The sequence below is a fragment of the Oncorhynchus mykiss genome, chromosome 8 (genome assembly GCF_057628025.1).
Source record: "Oncorhynchus mykiss isolate SJ-2025 chromosome 8, ASM5762802v1, whole genome shotgun sequence".
Classification (NCBI taxonomy): Eukaryota; Metazoa; Chordata; class Actinopteri; order Salmoniformes; family Salmonidae; genus Oncorhynchus; species Oncorhynchus mykiss.
Window position 1 is genome coordinate 52,683,321 of NC_143029.1, and position 23,121 is coordinate 52,706,441.

General features: G+C 42.6%; 1 protein-coding gene across 1 annotated transcript; it reads right to left on the reverse strand.

Moving 5' to 3' along the window:
- Window positions 1-508: 508 nt before the first annotated feature.
- LOC110530052 (phosphatidylinositol 4,5-bisphosphate 3-kinase catalytic subunit alpha isoform) lies at window positions 509-22,042 on the reverse strand. The gene is made up of 21 exons (XM_021612832.3): window positions 21,638-22,042; window positions 20,270-20,680; window positions 19,886-20,095; window positions 19,385-19,635; window positions 17,094-17,339; window positions 16,696-16,781; window positions 16,465-16,570; window positions 15,801-15,953; window positions 15,400-15,534; window positions 13,256-13,380; window positions 12,940-13,021; window positions 7,169-7,333; window positions 6,768-6,871; window positions 6,326-6,497; window positions 5,963-6,069; window positions 5,665-5,786; window positions 5,412-5,490; window positions 4,674-4,844; window positions 4,202-4,319; window positions 3,794-3,945; window positions 509-3,491 (listed from the first exon to the last, which is right to left on the reverse strand). Exons 2-21 carry the CDS (start codon window positions 20,619-20,621, stop codon window positions 3,221-3,223), a joined length of 3,207 nt encoding a protein of 1,068 aa, XP_021468507.1. The 5' UTR covers window positions 20,622-20,680; window positions 21,638-22,042; the 3' UTR covers window positions 509-3,220.
- Between the last annotated feature and the right edge of the window lie 1,079 nt (window positions 22,043-23,121).

Sequence of the window (23,121 nt, forward strand, 5' to 3'; positions counted from 1 at the left end):
TGAATGTATCCAGTGAAAGGACATGGAGATAACATACTGTGTAGGTGATCCCCACTGTAAGGAAGGGAGTCTATGGGTTGATGTAGTAGGAAATGGAAATAACTACATTATCCACCTTGTCCTGGATTTTTTTTTAAATCTATGCACAAGGGCTGCAGGGAATCCCACTGTATGACTGAATAGTAGTGGAGGCTGGCTCATAATAATGTCTGGAACTGAGCGAATGGAATACCATTCTAGCCATTACCACTAGCCCCTTCTCCCCAATTAAGGTGGCACCAACCACCTGTGCTGAATAAGCTGACTTGAAGGTACCTTTTTCCTAGTATGGTTAGTCAAAGCAGGTACTCTAATCAACTAGCCGCATTTCTCTGTCAATATATGGGGACGAGGTTAGATATTACTGAAACGATGTAGGATTAACTGAGTTTTTATATTGTCCTTTTTAATTATCATGGTAAGATGGTAAGAGGCAAATAAGAAATTAAATGCATTGGTTCTCAAAATATGACAGGGATACAGAAATTTTTTATTTGTATTAAACAGTACAATGAGTGAATGAATACAGGGTTATTTCCAGACATGGTAAAATGAATGAGTATGAAAGATTAATTAGTGCATACTACAGGTCAAACAATATTTACAAAGATGAATAGCTAGATAAGAATATCAGCTTTAAAAACATGCAGGATAGCTTTTCACCATTGTGCTTTTACACTGTACTCAGTCAGAGCAGCAGACCTTCAGTGAAACTCCACTAGATACATTTCCCTCCTTCATTCATTCGTCACTCGTTTCTCATTTCAACGACAACAAGCTGTCTACTGGGGTGTAAAAGGATGTATTATGCATAAGTCCAATGTTTTTGGGAGGGTTAGCGATTATATTTTGAGTTTGTCTACATTTAGAATACAAAAATATATTACCTCTAGAGTTATTCAAGGAAAGTGATTTGCACAAAGTAGCAGTTCTCTTCATGGTGTGCCATTGTACCTCACCAGTAACAAAAAAAGGTAATTAACATGAACTTCAAGTAAACACTAGTAAGAGAAAAGGATGACATTTCCCACAACAAAAATGAAAAGAAACATTTATGATAGCTCTTGCATAGTGTATGTACTATGGGTATTGTAGTTGTCTCGTTTTGACTGGGTCCTGCCCAACAGTCTGTAACCTGTACAGAAACACACACAGTAAATCATTTGGTGAAGCTGGCATACAACTGACTAATAACCTAGCTCTATGCAATGAGCAAACTGCAGGATCCACACTTACAAGGGAAGTTGTCGGGGAAGGGAACAGAAAAAGACACTTGAAGGGAAAACCACATTCACATCAGTAAAAAAAAAAAAAAAAAAAAAACTTTACTGTATAGGGAGTTCATATGAAAAGAGAATGCTGAGGAAGTCTGGAATAGTGTCTAATCTATACATACTTGAATTTTATAAAGACAGGGTGAAACAAATTCCAATTCAGTTAAAAAAAAATGGTTTCAAACGCTTCCTAAAATGTCTGTTTAGATGTTTCACTGATAGTTTTCCGACCTGTGGGTTGTTTCTTTTCATTAGTTTCCTAAAGTGAAAGGCAGGGTACAATAGCCTTTTTTCAGTTCTTCCAGAGTCACCCTGTTAGGGAAGAGAAGTGATACTGTCACAGTGCATAATTGTACATTTGTCTTCTGTGTACTGTCTGTACATAGTTGAGACACCCTTAATGCGGTGTATATGCACAATTCAGAGATACTCCCATCTCTTGACCCTACTTTGCCTTGACACCAGTATTACAAGTCTATAGTACAGTACATAAATATCACAATTTGCATAGTGTAACAGCACGGCATTCTATAACATTGCACATCCTTTTCGCCCCCCCCCCCCTTTCCCTTTAAAAACAAAGCAACCAATAAAAACAGAACGAGGATGAATTTGAATATCTATTTCATCTGGGCGTCGCAAAAGGACTTTACAGTTCTTTTCTGTCGGTCATCCAAAACGTCTGCGTTGCAGCCAACGGTGCTGGACGGCAGCCATTTTGCACCTGAATGCTCCACACGCGTCGTAACACTGACAAACAAATACAAATGTTAGAGATCAGTGCTACACAGAAGATACACAGGGATTGGAATAGTAGTGACTCATTCCCACGGTAAGACCGATAACTAAGCTGTCGGGGGTGTGTGTGTGTGTGTGTGTATGGGTGGGTGAGATATATATATATATTTTAGTACTTTGGCTCAGTAGAAAATAAAGACTCAGAATAATATGTGCACAGTATGGATACGAGACCATTGGGATACTTCTGTACAAAATGTCATACTTGAGGTCACGAAACATGACTGTTTCAATCTGAGGGGACACTGTAATCGTCACTTGAGATCAAACATGGGTCAGAAAGTTCTGCTTGCTAGCCTTAAAATTGACAGCAGATGATGAACGGACATCCTCGTGTCTGTTAACCATGCACCACTGGGATTTAACAATGCTGGTGGTATTCTGGGTAGTGTTCATTGGGCTCCAAGCGGAAGAAAACAGACTGCCATGATTTGTCCAATAAGAAACAATTGTTCACTTTCTGTTGCATGCCCTAATGAACATGACCCTGGGCAGGCCTTCATGGTGTCCTGGCATGCTAGCAGAATGTAGGCTAGAGATCCACTCTGTCCATAGTAAACTAGTGGATGGGGTACGCTATTTAGGGATGCACAATATCGGATGACAATCTTTTTTTTCTTTCTTTTTAAAATCGGCCCGCATATCAGTAGACGTGATATATTGGCCGATAAAGCAATAGATCACCCTTCATATCACTATCGACTGATAATAAAATAGAGATCAGCCGTCATCAAATTGTTTGTAATCATGATTGGTCCCCTAAATTTACAAGGAGAAAACTTTATGGCCATATTGCAATACCAATACGGGAAAAATAACGGCCCAAAAATATGATTATCGTATCAGCCCATAATTTCCCCCATCGGTGCATCCCTAATATCCAGTTGGCACACTTCTAACGGATGGGTTCATAAGTTAGCGGATGATTTAGAGACCCGTTCTAGCCTTTCACTTCATCCAACAGCTCTATCCATTCATATCTATATTCATGGGCGCTAGCCCAGTCTGCTCTGCCATCTCTGCTCATGGCGAGCTTAGCTAGCGGATGGTGTCGAGATCCGCCCTTGTCCTCTCTGCGTTGCTGTGGCTCTCCAGGCCTATGGAACCTCTCAGTTCATGGCGTGCTGGCGGATGGTGTGGAAGATCCAGTCCATTTTGGTGGTCCAGCCGCCGTGGTGTGCGTCATTCATCTGCTTCATGAAGTAGTCCAGGGCCTCCTGCTCCGTCTTGTCCAGGGCAAGGGTCTTACGGATGTAGGCGATGTCGTCGAACGACTGCAGCTCGGGCATGCCGGAGCCCAGCATCATAGAGAACAGGTTGATGAAGAGGTTGGCGTGCTGCCGGATGGCCAAGTAGGCCTTGTAGCACATCTCCTGAAACCTGGGGGAGTGGGAGGACATTTGTGAACCTAGCTGGGTTAGGAAGCATGTGTTTTTGTGCTAATAACTGTGCTTCAAAATGGCCCCTGAGGGGATTAATAACATTGTAATGTATTACCAGTAGAGCAATGATATCATTCTATATCACAATTTCAGGTTCAGATCAATTAAAAGCTAAATGTAGTCAGAGTTCCCCCATGTAGCCTTTTTTAAAAACACTGCCTTGCACTTCAGAGTAGTGAATCTAATCCCTAATATTCACTGATAGGAAAGTTAACATTAACAAAAATACAGATACTGTACCTCTCAAACTCCCTGGTTTTTGTGCACTCCTGGGTTCCTTTGCTGATAACGATTAAGAAGTCCTGTGTCAAGACAAAAGGCACCCGCTCTCGCTTGTAGCCAAACTTCTTCTTCTTGTGATCCAGGAAATGGCCAAAGTCGATGTGGAATAGCTGCAAGGAGAAAAGACAAAACAAAGAGCATCACAAAAACTGCTGACAGGCCTCCTATAACCAGGGAACGTCAAGAGAAAGAAAAAAAAACATGTCTTTGTAGGGTTGCAAAATTCCAGTAATTTTCCCATAGATCCTGGTGGAGGATTCCCATATTTCCTATGTAATTCCAGAAATCTTCATATCAGGATTTCTGGAAAACTAGGTAATTTAGGGAAACATATTAGAATTTTGCAACCCTGAGTCTGTGAAGTACCTGTCCATCATCTTTGACCATGATGTTGCTGTTGTGTCGGTCACCGATCCCCAGGATGAAGGTGGCTACGCAGTATCCCGCACACGACCGTGTGAACAAGTCAATGGCCTGGTCATACCTGGACACATGTCAATGGGTATATGTCATTAGACCAAAGACATGAAACTACAACAATCCTGTTGAAGCTAAAGAAAGACATCCATAAGGCATTTTATAAGAATACAGTACATTCCACTTATAAGCAATTCGTGGATACTTTTGCCCTTTCAAGGATTAACCCCCCCCATGTGACAGTCTATTCCTTAATATACACCCAATATTTCTAACCACATAATCTAGCATGACAAAGCGTTTAGCAGCTAGCATAGCTTAGAAGAACACCATGTAGAAGTAGGAATGAAGGCCTACTGGTCATGCATTCTAAGACGTATGCTATGCTGTTGTGGCTATTGGAACGTAGCCTAGTGCTCACATCTCTCCCCTGTTCTTGTCCTTGAGCCACTGGTGCAGCGTGTGGCTGTTGAACTGCAGCGCCCCCTTCAGGCCTCCTTTACACTGGATCTGCATGATGGTGTGGGAGTTCCTCACCACCTCGATCAGGCCCACGCAGTCGCCGATGGACAGGCAGCCGTACGGCAACATCCTGGGGACAAAAACAACCAAATAGGATGACCGGTAGGTCTACCATGGCTACAGTCTTTCATCGATACATTATTCATCTACCAGTCATTCCATCTAGATAGACATGCATAGATTCCTTCGGTTCAATCAGAAGTGCATCCTGACGGTCAATCCACCAACGGAGATTGGGATGTGATCAGTACAATATGATACAGATCTAAGAAATATTACTCCTAATCTGGAAGTAACAATTCATTTCCCTGATTAATTTAACTAGGCAAGTCAGTTAAGAACAAATTCGTATTTACAATGACGGCCTACCTATGGAAGCTATACATTCACTCCCTTCAAAAATCAACCCGACTTTCAATCGACCTACATTCCGCCGTTTCGTATCTCATTTAGGCTACACTAGCTTCCAGTTCAGAGTTGACATTATTAGCTCCTACGGAAAGTCATGGACTCAATGTTTAACGGATCAGACGAGTCACTCCTAATTTTAGGCTCCTGCCATCAAGGAAAAGAACATGAAGGGTGTAATGGACTATTTATGCGTGCTGCTGCGTTAAGCGGATACAGAGACTAGTACCTGAGATCAAGCCCCTGGTTCTGCCAGATGTTCTCCATTATCCTAATGATCTGCAGAGTCAGCATGTCCTGCCTCAGATCTGAAGGAGAGGTGAGAGTGAAATAGCAAGATGAGGAGTCTAAGCTTTGATCACACTAATGCAATATGAATCGGTGCCAGGGCAAAATGGGATTCAGTAAGCATGTTTATTGTCTAGTGTGTCCATTGTGAGTCAAGGGGGTGGGGCGATTAGTTTTGCATTAGCAAAATGTACCGTCTCCATTTTTGAAGATGATCTCGTTGCTCTGGAAGAGCAGCTCTGACATCATGTCGGGATTCTCCCAGTTGAGCCACAGAGGCCGTTTGGCCGATGACATCATCCGGCACTCTTCCAAGCTGAAAGAGATGGCAAACGTATCAACACAGACTCAGAATAACGTTAAGAAAACATTTTGAACACAGTACAGCCTGTCATTAAACCGGAATTTCACAGGACACATTTCTTGGTTTCTTTCTTTAAACATTCAGAAGAATATGTGGACGTTCGTGGTTAAGTCTACTGTGAGTAGTACCGGAGGTTTCCCAGCTGGTGAGCTGGGTTGAGCGGAGAGGTGAAGCTCTGTAGGGCATCCATGTAGTCAGGCCTTTTCATCTGCTCCACCAAGAACTTCATCTGAACCTGAGGGCAGAGAGAGAGCGAGAGAGCACACGCTTCACTTTACTGCAAGTGTAGGGAGTCCATAGTCCTGAAGACCAAGGAGGCCTTTATAGCAGTTCCACACTCCTTTTTGCTTAGTATCTAGTTTGCTTACAAGTAGTTGCTTACAATCTTGTTGTAAGTAAGAGAAAAACATGATCACAAAAAAGACTGATCAATTGAGGCTTCCATATTAGGGTGGGAAGTGGAAAGGCCTTGATCACGTCGCAAACGTTACCTTCTGGGCCTCGTCCTTCTTCTCCTGCTTGAGGAGGTCTGTGAGGTTGATGAGCTTCTCCATGGCCTCCACCTGTCTGCTCAGGTGCTTCAGGTACATGCCACAGGCCCGGCAGTAGGACTCCAGCAGCAGACCAAAACGTTGGCTCACTGTCTTGTTGTGCATCTCAGACCTGGAGGCAGAGAGAACAACTTATGCGATTGTGCACCCCTATACAAATGTACTAGCAAGACTTTTCTCAATCAATGTAACCTCTGTAAGCCTTTTCTTTACGTAAACCTTAAAATGCAGAAATTAAGCATGTTCTACAAGATTTTACACCAGCAGAATGGAATTCTGACTGCCTAAGGCAAATTCAAGCAATCCACAACACACACATTTGGTTTCATAAACACCATAAGGCTAGTGGACTAGTATGGAAACAAACAGAAATCAAACTCACTTGAGATGCCAAAAGAAGAAATGGCCTATCCTCTGATTGGTCAAAGCCTTCTTCAGCAGAAAGCGGGCCAGTGGGTTATCGAGGTACTGCTCGTACTTCAGAACCTGGTGGCCAGAAATACAGTATGTTCAGAACACACACCCAAATAAAATGCATCTGATAGGATTAGAAGCCACCATGTAAAAGAAAGCGGTTAGCCTGAGGGGTCATATTGAATTCTTTATGTGGTGTCAAATAATTAAAACACTGTCAAACGTAGGTGTCAAAGCCATTCAAAAACACATCAAGCTGACAGTCAGTGACAGACATGTTGAATCCAAGAATGGTATGTGAATAGAATAGACAAGCCACACCCCATCTCTTGATTCATTACAGACGAAGAGTGGGTCTTATTATTGTACCTGGACCAGCTGAATGAGGTATTGAGAGAGTCTGTCGTCCGTTAAGTATTTTTCAAGGCACTTCACAGCAAAGTCTCGGATCATGGGATCGGGGAAGTTGCAGTCCAGCAACTCCATGGCTTGTTCTGGCTTTATGGCTGGCCAGTCCTTTAAAAGGCAATACATCTGGAACAAAGATTAAAAAAATTGGAAAAGTATATAAATTGAAATCAAAGTCAGAGGAACAAACTGGAAAACAAAACGGATGACATGACCGTCAAAAATGGCATCCAATGGTTAAATGAGAAAACTGTGGGTGTGTTCGTAAATTCACTCTGGCTACGCTTGTAAATTCACTCCAGCTATCTACTCCAATTTCAGAGCACTCATCTGAGTGTGCCAAAGTACAGATTAACTGATGAATTTACAAATGTGCAACACCCGTTGAAGATGACCAGTGTCAGTAAACATCAGCATAAAAACATAATTAAATTGTTGCCAGCAGCACAGTGACCGTAACCAAGATTCTAGATAACATGAAAACAGCCTAACCAGCTCTGCTAGGGCGAGTCAAATTGTCAGAGTGAGGTGTCCTCATTTGTGTCTGGAAGTAGCTAGCAAGCCAGCCAACATTAGCTTGGGGGCTAGACTGCCGTTGTAAGGTAAGAACGCTTGGATCAACCTTACTCCGCGCTCTGAACGCTCAGAGTGAAACGCTCTTAATTTACAGACAGACAATCTGACAACACTCTGAAATTACAAATGCCCAGAGTGCAATCTAAATTTACCAACACACCCTGTATTAAATTAATGTACACTGAACTAAAATATAAACGCAACACATAAAACATCCCAGAGTGGATTATGAATGGATTATCTTGGCAAAGGTGATATTTTAGAGAAATGTGCATATATAAACTTATATATGCACATTTCTCTAAAATATCACCTTTGCCAAGATAATCCATTCATCTGGCAGGTGTGGCATATCAAGAAGCTGACTAATTAAACAGCATGATCATTACACTGCTCCAACTTGTGCTGGAGACAATAAAAGGCCACTAAAATGTGCAGTTGTGTCACAATGCCAGATGTCTCAAGTTGAGGGAGCGTGCGACTGGCATGTCCACCAGAGCTGTTGCCAGAGAATTGAATGTTAATTTCTCTACCATAAGCCTCCTCCAACATCATTTTAGATTATTTGGCAGTACGGCCAACTGGCCTCACAAACGCAGACCACGTGTAACCACGCCAGCCCAGGACCGCAACATTCGGCTTCTTCACCTGGGGGATCGTCTGAGACCAGTCACCCGGACTGATGATGAAACTGTGGGTTTGCACAACCAAAGAATTTCTGCACCAACTGTCAGAAACCGACTCAGGGAAGCTTATCTGTGTGCTCATTGTCCTCACCAGGGTCTTGACCTGACTGCAGTTTGGCGTTGTAACCAACTTCAGTGGAAAAATACTTACCTTTGATGGCCACTTGCATGCTGGAAAAGTGTGCTCGTCACAGATGAATCCCGATTTCAACTGTACTGGGCAGATGGTGTGTATGGCGTTGTGTGGGCGAGCGGTTTGATGATGTCAACGTTGTGAACAAGAGTATCCTACAGTGGCGGTGGTGTTATGTATGGGCAGGCATAAGCTACGGACAACGAACACAATTGCATTTTATCGATGGCAATTTGACTGCAGAGATACTGTGACGAGATCCTGAGGCCCATTGTCGTGCCATCCAACTGCCCCCCATCACCTCATGTTTCAGCATGATAATGCACAGCCCCATGTCGCAAGGATCTGTACACAATTCCTGGAAGCTGAAAATTGGTAAATCCGACCACAACTCTATCCTCCTGATTACGGCTTACAAGCTAAAATTAAAGCAGGAAGTACCAGTGACTCGGTCTATATTTTTTTTTTTAAGTGTTCAGATGAAGCAGATGCTAAACTACAGGACTGTTTTGCTATCACAGACTGGACCATGTTCCTGGATTCTTCCGATGGCATTGAGGAGTACACCACAGTCACTGGCTTTATCAATAAGTGCATCGAGGACGTCGTCCCCACAGTGACAGTACATACCCCTACCAGAAGCCATGGATTACAGGCAACATTCGCACTGAGCTAAAGGGTAGAGCTGCCGCTTTCAAGATGCGGGACTCTAACCCGGAAGCTTACAAGAAATCCTGCTATGCCCTGTGACGAAGAATCAAACAGGCAAAGCGTCAAGAGGGCTAAGATTGAATCATACTACACTGGCTCCGACGATCGTCTTATGTGGCAGGGCTCGGAAACTATTACAGACTACAAAGGGAAGCACAGCCACGAGCTGCCCAGTGACACGAGCCTACCAGACGAGCTTAATCACTTCTATGCTTGCGTCGAGGCAAGCAACACGGAGGCATGCATGAGAGCATCAGCTGTTCCGGACGACTGTGTGATCAAGCTCTCTGTAGCCAACGTGAGTAAGTAAGTGCTTTGAAAGGATGGTAATGGCTCACATTAACACCATTATCCCAGAAACCCTAGACCCACTCCAATTTGCATACCGCCCAAACAGATCCATGCAATCTCTATTGCACTCAACACTGCCCTTTCCCACCTGGACAAAAACAACAACTGTGTGAGAATGCTATTCATTGACTACAGCTCAGCGTTCAACACCATAGTACCCTCAAAGCTCATCACTAAGCTAAGGATCCTGGGACTAAACACCTCCCTCTGCAACTGGATCCTGGACTTCCTGACGGGCCGCCCCCAGGTGGTGAGGGTAGGTAGCAACACATCTGCCACGCTGATCCTCAACACTGGAGCTCCCCAGGAGTGCGTGCCCAGGCCCCTCCTGTACTCCCTGTTCACCCATGACTGCATGGCCAGGCATGACTCCAACTCCATCATTAAGGTTGCAGACGACACAACAGTGGTAGGCCTGATCAACGAAGAGAGCCTATAGGGAGGTCAGAGACCTGGCGGTGCCAGAATAACAACCTATCCCTCAATGTAACCAAGGCTAAGGAGATGATTGTGGACTACAGGAAAAGGAGGACCGAGCATGCCCCCATTCTCATTGACGGGGCTGTAGTGGAGCAGGTTGAGAGCTTCAAGTTCCTTGGTGTCCACATCAACAACAAACTATAATGGTCCAAACACACCAAGACTGACGTGAAGAGGGCACGACAAAGCCTATTACCCCTAAGGAAACTAAAAAGATTTGGCATGGGTCCTGAGATCCTCAAAAGGTTCTACAGCTGGTTGCATCACTGCCTGGTACGGCAATTGCTCGGCCTCTACAAGGCACTACAGAGGGTAGTGCGTACGGCCCAGTACCTCACTGGGGTGAAGCTGCCTGTCATCCAGGACCTCAACACGAGGCGGTGTCAGAGGAAGGACCTAAAAATTGTCAAAGACCCCAGCCACCTCAGTCATAGGTTGTTCTCTCTACTACCGCATGGAAAGACGTACCGGAGTGCCATGTCTAGGACAAAAAAGCTTCTCAACAGTTTTTACCCCCAAGCCATAAGACTCCTGAACAGGTAATCAAATGGCTACCCAGACTATTTGCATTGTGTGGCCCCCCAACCCCTCTTTTTACACTGCTGCTACTCTGTTTATCATATATGCAGTCACTTTAACTATACATTCATGTACAGTGAGGGAAAAAATTATTTGATCCCCTGCTGATTTTGTACATTTGCCCACGGACAAAGAAATGATCAATCTAAAATGTTAATGGTAGGTTTAGTTGAACAGTGAGAGACAGAATAACCAAAAAAATCCAGAAAAGCTCATGTCAAAAATGTTATAAATTGATTTGCATTTTAATGAAGGAAATAAGTATTTGACCCCTCTGCAAAACATGAGTTAGTACTTGGTGGCAAAACCCTTGTTGGCAATCAGAGGTCAGACGTTTCTTGTAGTTGGCCACCAGGTTTGCACACATCTCAGGAGGGATTTTGTCCCACTCCTCTTTGCAGATCTTCTCCAAGTCATTAAGGTTGAGGCTGACGTTTGGCAACTCAAACCTTCAGCTCTCTCCACAGATTTTCTATGGGATTAAGGTCTGGAAACTGGCTAGGCCACTCCAGGACCTTGTGCTTCTTCTTGAGCCACTCCTTTGGTTGCCTTGGCCGTGTGTTTTGGGTCATTGTCATGCTGGAATACCCATCCACGACCCATTTTCAATGCCCTGGCTGAGGGAAGGAGGTTTTTGCCCAAGATTTGACGGTACATGGCCCCGTCCATCGTCCCTTTGATGCGGTGAATTTGTCCTGTCCCCTTAGCAGAAAAACACCCCCAAAGCATAATGTTTCCACCGCCATGTTTGATGGTGTTCTTGGGGTCATAGCCAGCATTCCTCCCCCTCCAAACACGGCGAGTTGAGTTGATGCCAAAGAGCTCCATTTTGGTCTCATCTGACCACAACACTTTCACCCAGTTGTCCTCCGACTCATTCAGATGTTCATTGGCAAACTTCAGACGGGCATGTATATGTGCTTTCTTGTGCAGGGGGACCTTGCGGGCGCTGCAGGATTTCAGTCCTTCACAGCGTAGTGTGTTACCAATTGTTTTCTTGGTGACTATGGTCCCAGCTGCCTTGAGATCATTGACAAGATCCTCCCGCGTAGTTCTGGGCTGTTCCTCACCGTTCTCATGATCATTGCAACTCCACGAGGTGAGATCTTGCATGGAGCCCCAGGCCGAGGGAGATTGACAGTTATTTTGTGTTTCTTCCATTTGCGAATAATCGCATCAAATGTTGTCACCTTCTCACCAAGCTGCTTGGCGATGGTCTCGTAGCCCATTCTAGCTTTGTGTAGGTCTACAATCTTGTCCCTGACATCCTTGGAGAGCTCTTTGGTCTTGGCCATGGTGGAGAGTTTGGAATCTGATTGATTGATTCTGTGGACAGGTGTCTTTTACACAGGAGGAGGAGCACTCCCTTTAAGAGTGTGCTCTTAATCTCAGCTCGTTACCTGTATAAAAAAGACCCCTGGGAGCCAGAAATCTTTGATTGAGAGGGGGTCAAATACTTACTTCCCTCATTAAAATGCAAATCAATTTATAACATTTTTGACATGCGTTTTTCTGGATTTTTGTTATTCTGTCGCTCACTGTTCAAATAAACCTACCGTTAAAATTATAGACTGATCATTTCTTTGTCAGTGGGCAAACGTATCAAATCAGCAGGGGATCAAATACTTTTTTCCCCCTCACTGTACATACTACCTCAATTGGGCCGACAAACCAGTGCTTCCGCACATTGGCTAACCGGGCTATCTGCATTGTGTCCCACCCACCACCCCCACTTTTACGCTACTGCTACTCTCTGTTCATCATATATGCATAGTCACTTTAACCATATCTACATACTACCTCAAATCAACCTGACTAACAGGTGTCTGTATGTTTGCCTCGCTACTTTTATAGCCTTGCTACTGTATATAGCCTGTCTTTTTACTGTTTTATTTCTTTACTTACCTATTTTTCACCTAAAACCTTTTTTGCACTGTTGGTTAGAGCCTGTAAGTAAGCATTTCACTGTAAGGTTGTTGTATTCTGCGCACGTGACAAATAAACTTTGATTTGACTGGTTTTCCACACCCCTACTTAAAGGATAGCTGTATTCGCAGTCATGTGAAATGCATAGATTAGGGCCCAATTTATTTAAATGGACCGTTTTCTTTATATGAACTGTAATTGTTGTGTTTATATTTTTGTTCAGTGTATATCAAATGTCCCCTTGCCATGGTAGGCTATAAAGACAGCAATTGAAACAAGAGACTGTTTACCTGTGCAACCTCATCCCTGGAGTTCCATTTCACTGCCAGGAGAATCTTGGGCAGTATCTCCGGGATACTGACACAGTAATGTCTACAGTAAGAGAAAAATAGCAAAAATTTGAATGTAGAAAATTGCTTTCCTCCATTAAGATCACACACTTCTCAAATCATGAGCAGCACACATATTATTATAACCAGTACCTTGAGCAAGTAACCAAACTATTTCAGGTGTAAGAAATGTTGGATAAATCTTACATGGGTTTTGTTTATGCTTTTTTCATAATATAAATATATGTATTTGTTGATAAAGCACACAGAGTAATACCTGTGCCTCCAGAGGAAGTCCTTCTCCTGCTCAGTTATTTCAGACAGTGGGTCTCTGTTACACACCAGGCGCAGCTGTTCGTTGTCGCTGTCCGTCAGAGGGTTGTCCCTTGCCAGTCTGTTACTCTGCAATAGAGAACATTATGATGCTTATTAAAACTACAGTACTGGTGGAAAGCAGGGTCACGTTCAATAATCACTCAGTTGTAAAAGGTTTCGCAATAGAAAACGAAACCTGAGTTGATATTGGACACACCGGTTCACACCTGGTTCACACCTGGTTCAAAGCATTTTGTTCATGTTTTGTGCCTCATGAACATGTCACCAGTGTCTCCTGGGGCATCTCTAGTAGACACACACACACACACACAACTTGTCAACAGCATTAACCCTTTGACATGTACGATCACATTTGTGATAATTGTTGAGTGGTCCCTGCAGCGTACCGTTGCAAATATGTGATTGAAACAGTAGCAACCAAACGTATGTTGTAACAAACACATCTAACCAGTATTGTTGTCTGAAAAGCATCTAAATAATGTTGTGTACTGATGGGAAATAAAAGGTCTTTACAACTTTATCCCTAAATGTGAACTTCAGCCAATCATACGGAACACATCCACAGTCATTACATAAACCAGTATAAATAACAGGTTTTGCTGAAAGAAAAAAAAAGCCACTAACTTAACAGCTAGACTTGTTTACAATGTACCACATCTCTGGTAAGCACAAGGGACTAATATTGTTTAGAAAAGAGATGCGTGGGAGCTAAGCTATCAGCAGCTAAATTCTTTATGATGGCAGCCATGTTGGTTTATGTTTGACAAGCGAAAACTCCCTAATCCGAGAATGCCTTTGTTTATTTGCATCTTGTAGTCAAAGTCAAAGATGGCTGATCCCATTGCCTGAAAAATATGAACTTATTTGTAATGTTCTGAAAAGTGGCCAAACTGTTTGATGTAAAACATTATCACCTCACAGATCATCACTACAAATACAAGCTAGCCTAACTGTAGCGCGAAAGTTAAACACGGATGAAACCCTTTTTAGGGAGGGGGTTTATGATGCAGGAAATATTACTATGATGAGGACTTTATCAATAAAAGGGGGGCAAACACAGAAGTTCATAATAAATAAATAAAAACCCTGAGGTACCATAGATACAATCGGATGCCACATTCATGGGAACTCTGAAATCTCAGACATCCGATTTTAGTGCATTGAAGACAACTGTTAACTTAGGGGGGAGCTCAGGCTGGGAAAAATGCCAACTCTGAATTCCAACTCGGAACTCAGGCCTCTTTCTAGAGCTCAGACTTTCCGACCTGAATATCACTGACGTCACGATTTGACCACATATTTTTCAGAGTTCCATCAGTCAAGTGAACTATCCCATCACCTCGTTTAAAAAAAAAAAAATGTATAACATCTTTGGTCTGACAACCAGAATGCATTGTATAATGGCAACGAACATGGTGCCACACATAGCTGGCAAATAGCTTAGCGCATCATAATAAGAACAACCATTCAACAAAAAAAAAGCATTTTACACACATCATGTGTCCATTACAATCTATGCAAGAATCAGAATGCATGATTTGTCACCAGTACCTGAAAACATACAGTACCAGTCAAAAGTTGACACACCTACTCATTCAAGGGTTTCTTTATTTTTACTATTTTCTACATTGTAGAATAATAGTGAAGACATCAAAACTATGAAATAACACATTGAATCATCTATTAAATTTTTTTTAAACACAAAGCTTCAAACATAAATTGTCAACAACAGTGAAATGGGCTACTTCTTTTGTGAATTAATAAAGAGGCGGAACACACCTCAACTGTTAGAAAATTAAACCTGTCCAAAAATGATTTAATTGACATAGCCTATAGATAATTAGTAGGCAGCGTGCCTTGGTTTGAGGGCAGCACGGGTTAACTGTCCTGCTGTGTAACAATCACATTTTGTAACAGTGAGTACATTCAGACATCACGAGCATAACATTTTTTTTTTTTAAATACACTTGTGCGACTGTTACACAAGATATTTGGAACTCATACGTGAAAAGGTTAAATCATTACAACAGATTAACATACAATGTCAATATTGACTTAAACCAAACAAAAACACTTGGGACTTACCAAACCGGTGTGGCAATAGTTGAAGCCCAGCTCCCGGGATATGTTCCAGTTGGCGTGCTCCTCGATGGCCGGCATGTCGGGGAACTTCACTGGGTTACTGAAGTGGTCAAACTCCAGCTCCAGGCAAGGGGTTTCCTGTGGGCCCAGAGCAATATAATGGAAAGGTCATTTGGGGTCATCCAAAAGGGCTTATGAGAACAACGGCACCATATTATTGTGGGATTAACTTGTGTGTCAATGAGTAATTAATAAAGATGGATAAGAGGCTTAGACAGTGAGAGGGGAGATGCAGATTATTTCTAACTGTAGCTCTGTGTGTGTGTGTGTGTGTTAGATCCAATGCATGTCTTTCCATATGCGTGTGTAGCTAGCTAGCTAGCTAGCCAGCCAACACCTCAGACCTTGTTCGGATTGGAGCCGGTGACTCCGATAGCATTGAGCAGGTCTTCCAGGCCATGGGGCACGGGCCATAGGTTGAGGGCCATCTTTCCAGCCACCAGCGTATGGGTGTAATCAAACAGGTTGATGTTTCCCCAGGCTAGTGGACAGTGCTCCTGCAGCAACATTAGCACAATGAGGGATTGTAGTCAATGTATGGAGTTGCATTGAAATTGGGATCAATGTAAATCGAGGTTAAAAATGTATAAAGAGGATATAGAATCCCAAGCTATACAAGTACGAGATTGAAAGCTATTGTTGTGCAAAGAAAAACGCATGTGACACACAAGTAGGATTTGTCAAAGCCAGGAAAGTGAGTGGTACTGTTCATATCAATTACACTACCCAAACACCCAATTCATTTACTTTTTCCACATCTCCATGTATTCCCCAATCATTATTAATCTACACCAGGGATCGCAAACTGACTGGCGGCCCGGAGGTCACATCAGGCCCAAAAGCTGTTTCCCTCCAGCCTCCATGACAACAGTAACAACGACATTAACTCAAAATACCTGGGGGCCAAAGACCTGATTTACACTATTGATACTTTGGTCAAACCAAAGTAACTATTTTCTGTCAGAAACAACAAATTCCTGAAACCGGTGGGCAGGAGGGAGAGCTCACCTCTTTGGCCCCCTTCCTCCCTTTCACAGAACAGATTGACAGACAGAGTCGGGCAGCGCGGGGGATGTCTGGAATGTACATGTCGTAGTTCAGCCACTCGTTCCACCTTGGATGTACAACAAAAACATTATCTCAAACAGACATCTCTATGAAGCTAACATTAAGTAGGCTATGTGATTTAGCAAGTACTTCATTAAGAAAGTAATTTATTATGGATGCAGGATGGCATACCTGGGGTTTGAGCATGGCACGCGCTGAGTGTTCACGTTGTCACACAGCTGCTCCCCACCGTGGTAAATCCCAGTCCGGACGTAGATCTAAATCAATAGCAGAGACACACATGAATAATTTACATAGATGTCTTTGACAGAAAACCTTTATTGCACTACTAAAAACAACAATGACATCCAGAACATTTGGGCCCCAAACGTGATCTAAAATGTAGTTCCATTCTCCACGAGGACATGCACTGAACAGAAGTGACAACCGGGATCAGTGAGGATTGTTTTGGGGGAAACAGGGAGGTTCTTCTTGAACTTGTTTAATAAGAACATGGGTTTTTGTTTTCCGTTGCAAAACATTTTGATACGCCCTAGTGAACACCACCCAAAGGTCCTCAAGTACAGTACCTTGTCAATGTCCCTGATGTTGACATTGACGTAGGTGGCACACAGTATCCTTATCCTCAGAGTGCCGTTGATGGTCCACAGAGACTTGGTGGCCGTCTCGCCGTTCATGTAGGGAGTGGCCGTGGAGATGCGGCGGGCATACGAGGGCATGGTAAAGGTATCGATGGGCAGCTGTGAGTACAGGCTGTCCTTTGCCATTAGCATGAGGTTGGGCATGCGCCCCAGCATGATGCAACTCCTCACGTACTGGGAAGGAAAGGCAATAGACATTAGACGCTACACCAAGCGAGAGGTATTAAACATGCAAAGAATGGAAAACATTGTTTTGCACAGTTGCTATTACCTATGTAACATTGCTTGCTAGTAGAGGTCGACCGATTAATCGGAATGGACGACTAATTAGGGCCGATTTCAAGTTTTCATAACAATCGGAAATCTGCATTTTTGGACACAGATTTGGCCGATTTGTTTTTACACCTTTTTTAACTAGGCAAGTCAGTTAAGAACACATTCTTCTTTTCAATGACGGCCTCGGAACAGTGGGTTAACTGCCTGTTCAGGGGCAGAACGACAGATTTTTACCTTGTCAGCTCCGGGATTCGATCTTGCAACCTTTCTGTTACTAGTCCAGCGCTCTAACCACCTGCCTCACGAGGAGCCCGCCTGTTACGCGAATGCAGTAAGAGGTAAGTTGCTAGCTAGCATTAAACTTATCTTATAAAAAACAATCATAATCACTAGTTATAACTACACATGGTTGATGATAACTAGTTTATCTAGCGTGTCCTGCGTTGCATATAATCGATGCAACGCAGGGGGATGATTTAACAAAACCATAAACACCAATGCCTTTCTTAAAATCAATACACAGAAGTATATATTTTTAAACCTGCATATTTAGATAAATGAAATCCAGGTTAGCAGGCAATATTAACCAGGTGAAATTGTGTCACTTCTCTTGCGTTCATTTTGCACGCAGAGTCAGGGTATATGCAACAGTTTGGGCCGCCTGACTCGTTGCGAACTAATTTGCCAGAATTTTACGTAATTATGACATAACATTGAAGGTTGTGCAATGTAACAGGAATATTTAGACTGATGGATGCCACCCGTTAGATAAAATACGGAACGATTCCGTACTTCACTGAAAGAATAAACGTTTTGTTATCGAAATGACAGTTTCAGGATTTGACCATATTAATGACCAAAGGCTCGCATTTCTGTGTGTTACATTATAATTAAGTCTATGATTTGATATAGCAGTCTGACTGAGCGATGGTAGGCACCAGCAGGCTTGTAAGCATTCATTCAAACAGCACTTTTGTGCGTTTTGCCAGCAGCTCTTCCCTGTGCTTCAAGCATTGCGCTGTTTATGTCTTCATGCCTATCAACTCCCAAGATTAGGCTGGTGTAACCGATGTGAAATGGCTAGCTAGTTAGCGGGGTGCGCGCTAATAGCGTTTCAAACGTTACTTGCTCTGAGACTTGGAGTAGTTGTTCCCCTTGCTCTGCATGGTTAATGCTGCTTCGAGGGTGGCTGTTGTCGAAGTGTTCCTGGTTCGAGCCCAGGTAGGGGCGAGGAGAGGGACAGAAGCTATACTGTTACACTGGCAATACTAAAGTGCCTATAAGAACATCCAATAGTCAAAGGTATATGAAATGCAAACGGTATAGAGATATAGTCCTATAAATACTATAACTACAACCTAAAACCTCTTACCTTGGAATATTGAAGTCTCATGTTAAAAGGAACCACCAGCTTTCATATGTTCTGAGCAAGGAACTTTTACATGGCACATATTGCACTTTTACATCTCCAACACTTTGTTTTTGCATTATTTAAACCAAATTGAACATGTTTCATTATTTATTTGAGGCTAAATAGATTTGTATTGATGTATTATATTAAGTTAAAATAAGTGTTCATTCAGTACTGTTGTAATTGTCATTATACCAACTAAATAAATAAACATGTCAGATTAATCGGTATCGGCTTTTTTGGGTCCTCCAATAATCGGTATCGGCGAAAAATTACACTCTGTCGACCTCTACTAGCTAGTCATTGGACAGTCATTCAAACATGCTACAGACAGGATTCAAAGAAAGAATGTCCCCAACATTCTTTTTCAAAGACAAAGTTTCAAATCACAGACTGTCGTCAAAAAAAGCCTTATTTGGGAATTTCTTCTTTCGATTCGCTCAAAAAACACACAGGCAAGAGACTAACTACAGATGTTTGAATGTATCCCTATTCAAGATATGGAGTAGGCATCAGAGCAGTGTGTGTTTACCTTGTATTGACTCAGGGGGTATTTCTCCAGCAGATACTCGTCGCAGCCGCACACCTTGAGGATGTACTTGCCCTGATACTCCTGCACGCACATCTTGAGCTGCTCGTGGGACAGCAGCATGCTACGTGTCTTCTTGCGGATGGCCTCTGCGATCACGTGCTCCGGCACGCAGTCATGGTTGATCTTCAGCGTGTACTTCTGCTTGTCGTTGCTCGGTGACACGATGACCCATATGACCACTATGATTTGACCTGGAGGGAAAGAGGAATAAACGTGTTATTAAAGTATCATAACGTGGTAAGCCAAGTAAATGTAAGTTCAAGTCTTCCACCATCCACCCCGAAACATCACACGTCACCAAACATGTATTTAAAACAAGTGGATGGTGGTTCTGTCAATGCTTACAATAGGCTATTTTGATACAAATTTAGGCTGTACGTGGCTGTGCTATTTTCCCTTTGCCACAGACCCCAAAACTTAATTGTGTCTCCCATGTCCTACCTTTGTCAAGCTTATTGAAGATGTGCTTAGGTAGTTCTACTGACGACTCTACATTGGGAGGGTAGACGTACAACGCTCTACTGATGGGTCCGTTAGTGTCTCGGAGGTCCACAGACTCCTTGCAGACATTTAATATGTTCCTTCTAAAGTCCTGGACCTCTGCGTCCTTGACCAGGTCAAACTCACATATCGGCATTCCTATGGCAAAACCTGCACAAAAAAACAAAAAAATTAATGCACTTCTACAGCTACATTTTATCAAGCTTTATCCTCTCAGTATTCATGAAATTTGAGGGCTTGATTTGAAAACGGCCTGAGGTCACACCATTCTCTGTGTGCTTATGCGACGTCAGTGACTTTGTATAAAGAATACAAGAGACATACCAATTTCTCGGTTGAGTATTTTCTCCTCTCGGTTGCCTACTGGCTCGATGACTTTCAGGAAGGCCTGAAAAAGCCTTAGGTCACACAGTCTCCTCGTCTCATCGTAGAACTCCTCTCTCTCAGCCTCTTGGGTAACGCTGACAAAGATGTAGGAGGTCTCCTCCTGTAGGAGGTGGTGGAGCGGATACTTCCTGGCCTCCTTGAAGAGTTCGTGTTTCACTGAAATGAGTGTGGCCTCACGTGTGCACTCCAATGTCAGAATCATCCCATTGGGGAGAAGGCAGTCCACCATGATGCTTGGGGGCATCAAGTGCATGCCCCATAGTTCCCCCGAAGATGGCCTGGGAGGCATGGTGGTCGGGTCGGCTGCTCCTCACTATGCTAATAATTACAATGAGTTGGGTCTACCAGCTGGAGAGAGAGAGGCAATTACATAAGATGCAGTGACCCATTTATAAAATGTCCATTCTGCATGAGATAGTTAGCTACTAAATATGTTTAATGAGAGCAGAGGCATTGAGTGCAAGTGCTCACTAATAACTATCATATTATAGCAGGCAGTTGCTTACACTACATTATAAAATAATAAGTTATATTGTTCATTGTCCAAAAAAAATGGAAATGCATGGGGACAGCTCAAGCAGGAAACTACAGTTCCTCTTGGACAGATGTTGCTCGAAGAAAATATTTTACATAACAATAGACAATTTGATAGCTACGTGGAGAGGTTGACAGGTCACTCACTGTGTAATCTGACAAACTAACAGTGGTGAAGCGAAGTGTCACAAGTTGTGGAACAGGAAGACTGTAGTTAGCTAGTTAATGAAGTAGCTACCTAGCATGCTAACTAACAGTTAGCGGTTTAGAGAATGTTGTAACATCATTAATTCTGTCCTATGGGTATATTAGGATGGCACACGTTTGAGAACTAACCGGCAATTGTTATTTGCTCACTAGAATGCATCTATAGCTAGTGAGTGACAGGGTTAAACTTAGCTAACTAAAACACCGGTGCCGCTAGCTAGCTAACAAACCGCTACGTTAGCCATTAGCAAGCTAGTTGTTTGTGCAGACTTAGCTAGGCTAGCTGGCACAAGCTCAATGTCCAATGTCAATGCCTCATCATATTTACAACTAGCCGTGTTGTCGTCTCGTTAAATTATGTATTTATTAGTTATGATTGTCTTTTGACACCATTTTCTATTTTATAACAAAATACCTGGCATTTGCAGGCAAATATTAGTTTGGTTATCGTCTCGCTCAAGTAACGCCCTGTTTTCAGTCATAACATGCAACTTTCTCCCGAGAACAGCTAGCAAATGAGGCAACTGTGAGCTAGCTAGCTAAACAAACCATATTCCTTCCTACCCGTTCTAGACCTCTCGCCCTCAGTCGTAGCGCTGGCTTGCTACTCCATCCAAATGTCGGGACAGTCCGGTTTCTCAACAAAGACGTCTTTCGCTGTCAATATGAATGTTTTCCCAATTAATAAGTCCATTACATTCCATGTCGTGATGCCCAGCTGAATATCGAAAAAACGTCATTTTGATTGCTCGCAAGCCGCTGGTCAGAGAGCTTAATGTTCGTTTGACAAAGCTGCCTGCCTGGCGGTTTCCACTAGCTTCTATAGCCACAAAATCCAAATTGACAAAAGAAGATATATACAGCTGTTTGGTCTTAATATAAGGTTAGGGTTGAACATAAGGTTGGCAGTGTGGTTTAGGTTAGGATTAGGTTTAGGTTTAAAATACAATTTTAAGAATATACATTTTTAGAAATGGGCGGGGTTTAGGACTTTGTGGCTATAGAAACTAGTGACGACCATGGCATCGGGCTTTTGACCTCGGAAGACATGATGCATAGAATGTTCTTTCTGTCTTCTATTCAAACAATTTATGCCATCTCACCAACAGCATTTTAAACATTTGACATACTATTAAAAAGTGTTAAAACACTAACAAATATTTGTAAGAAAACACAGTCCTGAAATAAAAGCGGCACACCCCAAGAGACGCCAAGTAAACAACACGTGTGATAACCAGTGAAACCGACAATGTCAAAGATGTGATGAATCCATACAAGGTCTATTTCCATCCAAAGCCAGTCCTATGCAAAGCCAGGGGCAAAGTTTGTCTCAAACAAGGAAAGGCAGAGAAAGGCTCTGTCATGCCAAATGCCCTCAAAGGAAATCTGCCCAGTGACAGTGAGAATTTTTTTTTTTTTTTTTTAAAGCAAGAAAGCTTTAATTGGGCTAATTTCTAAGAAATTCTGAACAAGAAGGTAGGGTGTATTACAGTTGCATCATTTGTAAACAATTGCTTGATTGTAGAAATGCACTAGATTTACCGTCAGATTATTTATTTAATTTTGATATGCCTCACCATGGGAAGTCATAACTGCATCAATATGTTATTGAGGTAATTTATTGCATACAGAGCAAAATGTATAAAAAATAAACATGATGTAGCAACTTTCCTTGGTTGTCATCAGAGACACATTTTTGCATAGCACAATTTTTGTATGACAGACTGAACAATAAAATGGTAATAACTGCAAATAAGATAATCTATGGCTGACCCCTAAAATATGTTGATGCTCTCATTCAGCAATTTCCACATTAGATTCAGCATATTCTAGCTAGTTCGGGTATTTCGACAATGGTCTTTAACCCTCTTCTGCAAAAATGACATACAGGAACTGCACAAGGTTTTAACTTTGCTCAACACAGTAGGTCATGAACAATTATCTTCAACAGTGTACAATTTGGGAGAATGAACTCTGTCTCATTCCGTCAGCACAAATTTTGCTCGGCATTGTCGTCTGTGAGATAAAGGACACGTGCTCAACATTAC

Bases quoted from the DNA above. Each gene is read 5' to 3' on its own strand.
- LOC110530052 (XM_021612832.3), bottom strand. From the start codon at position 20,621: ATGCCTCCCAGGCCATCTTCGGGGGAACTATGGGGCATGCACTTGATG. The intron at 20,096-20,269 runs GTATGTCTCTTG...TTTTTTGTGCAG, and splicing joins AATACTCAACCGAGAAATTG to GTTTTGCCATAGGAATGCCG. The intron at 4,845-5,411 runs GTACTAGTCTCT...TTTTGTCCCCAG, and splicing joins AACCAGGGGCTTGATCTCAG to GATGTTGCCGTACGGCTGCC.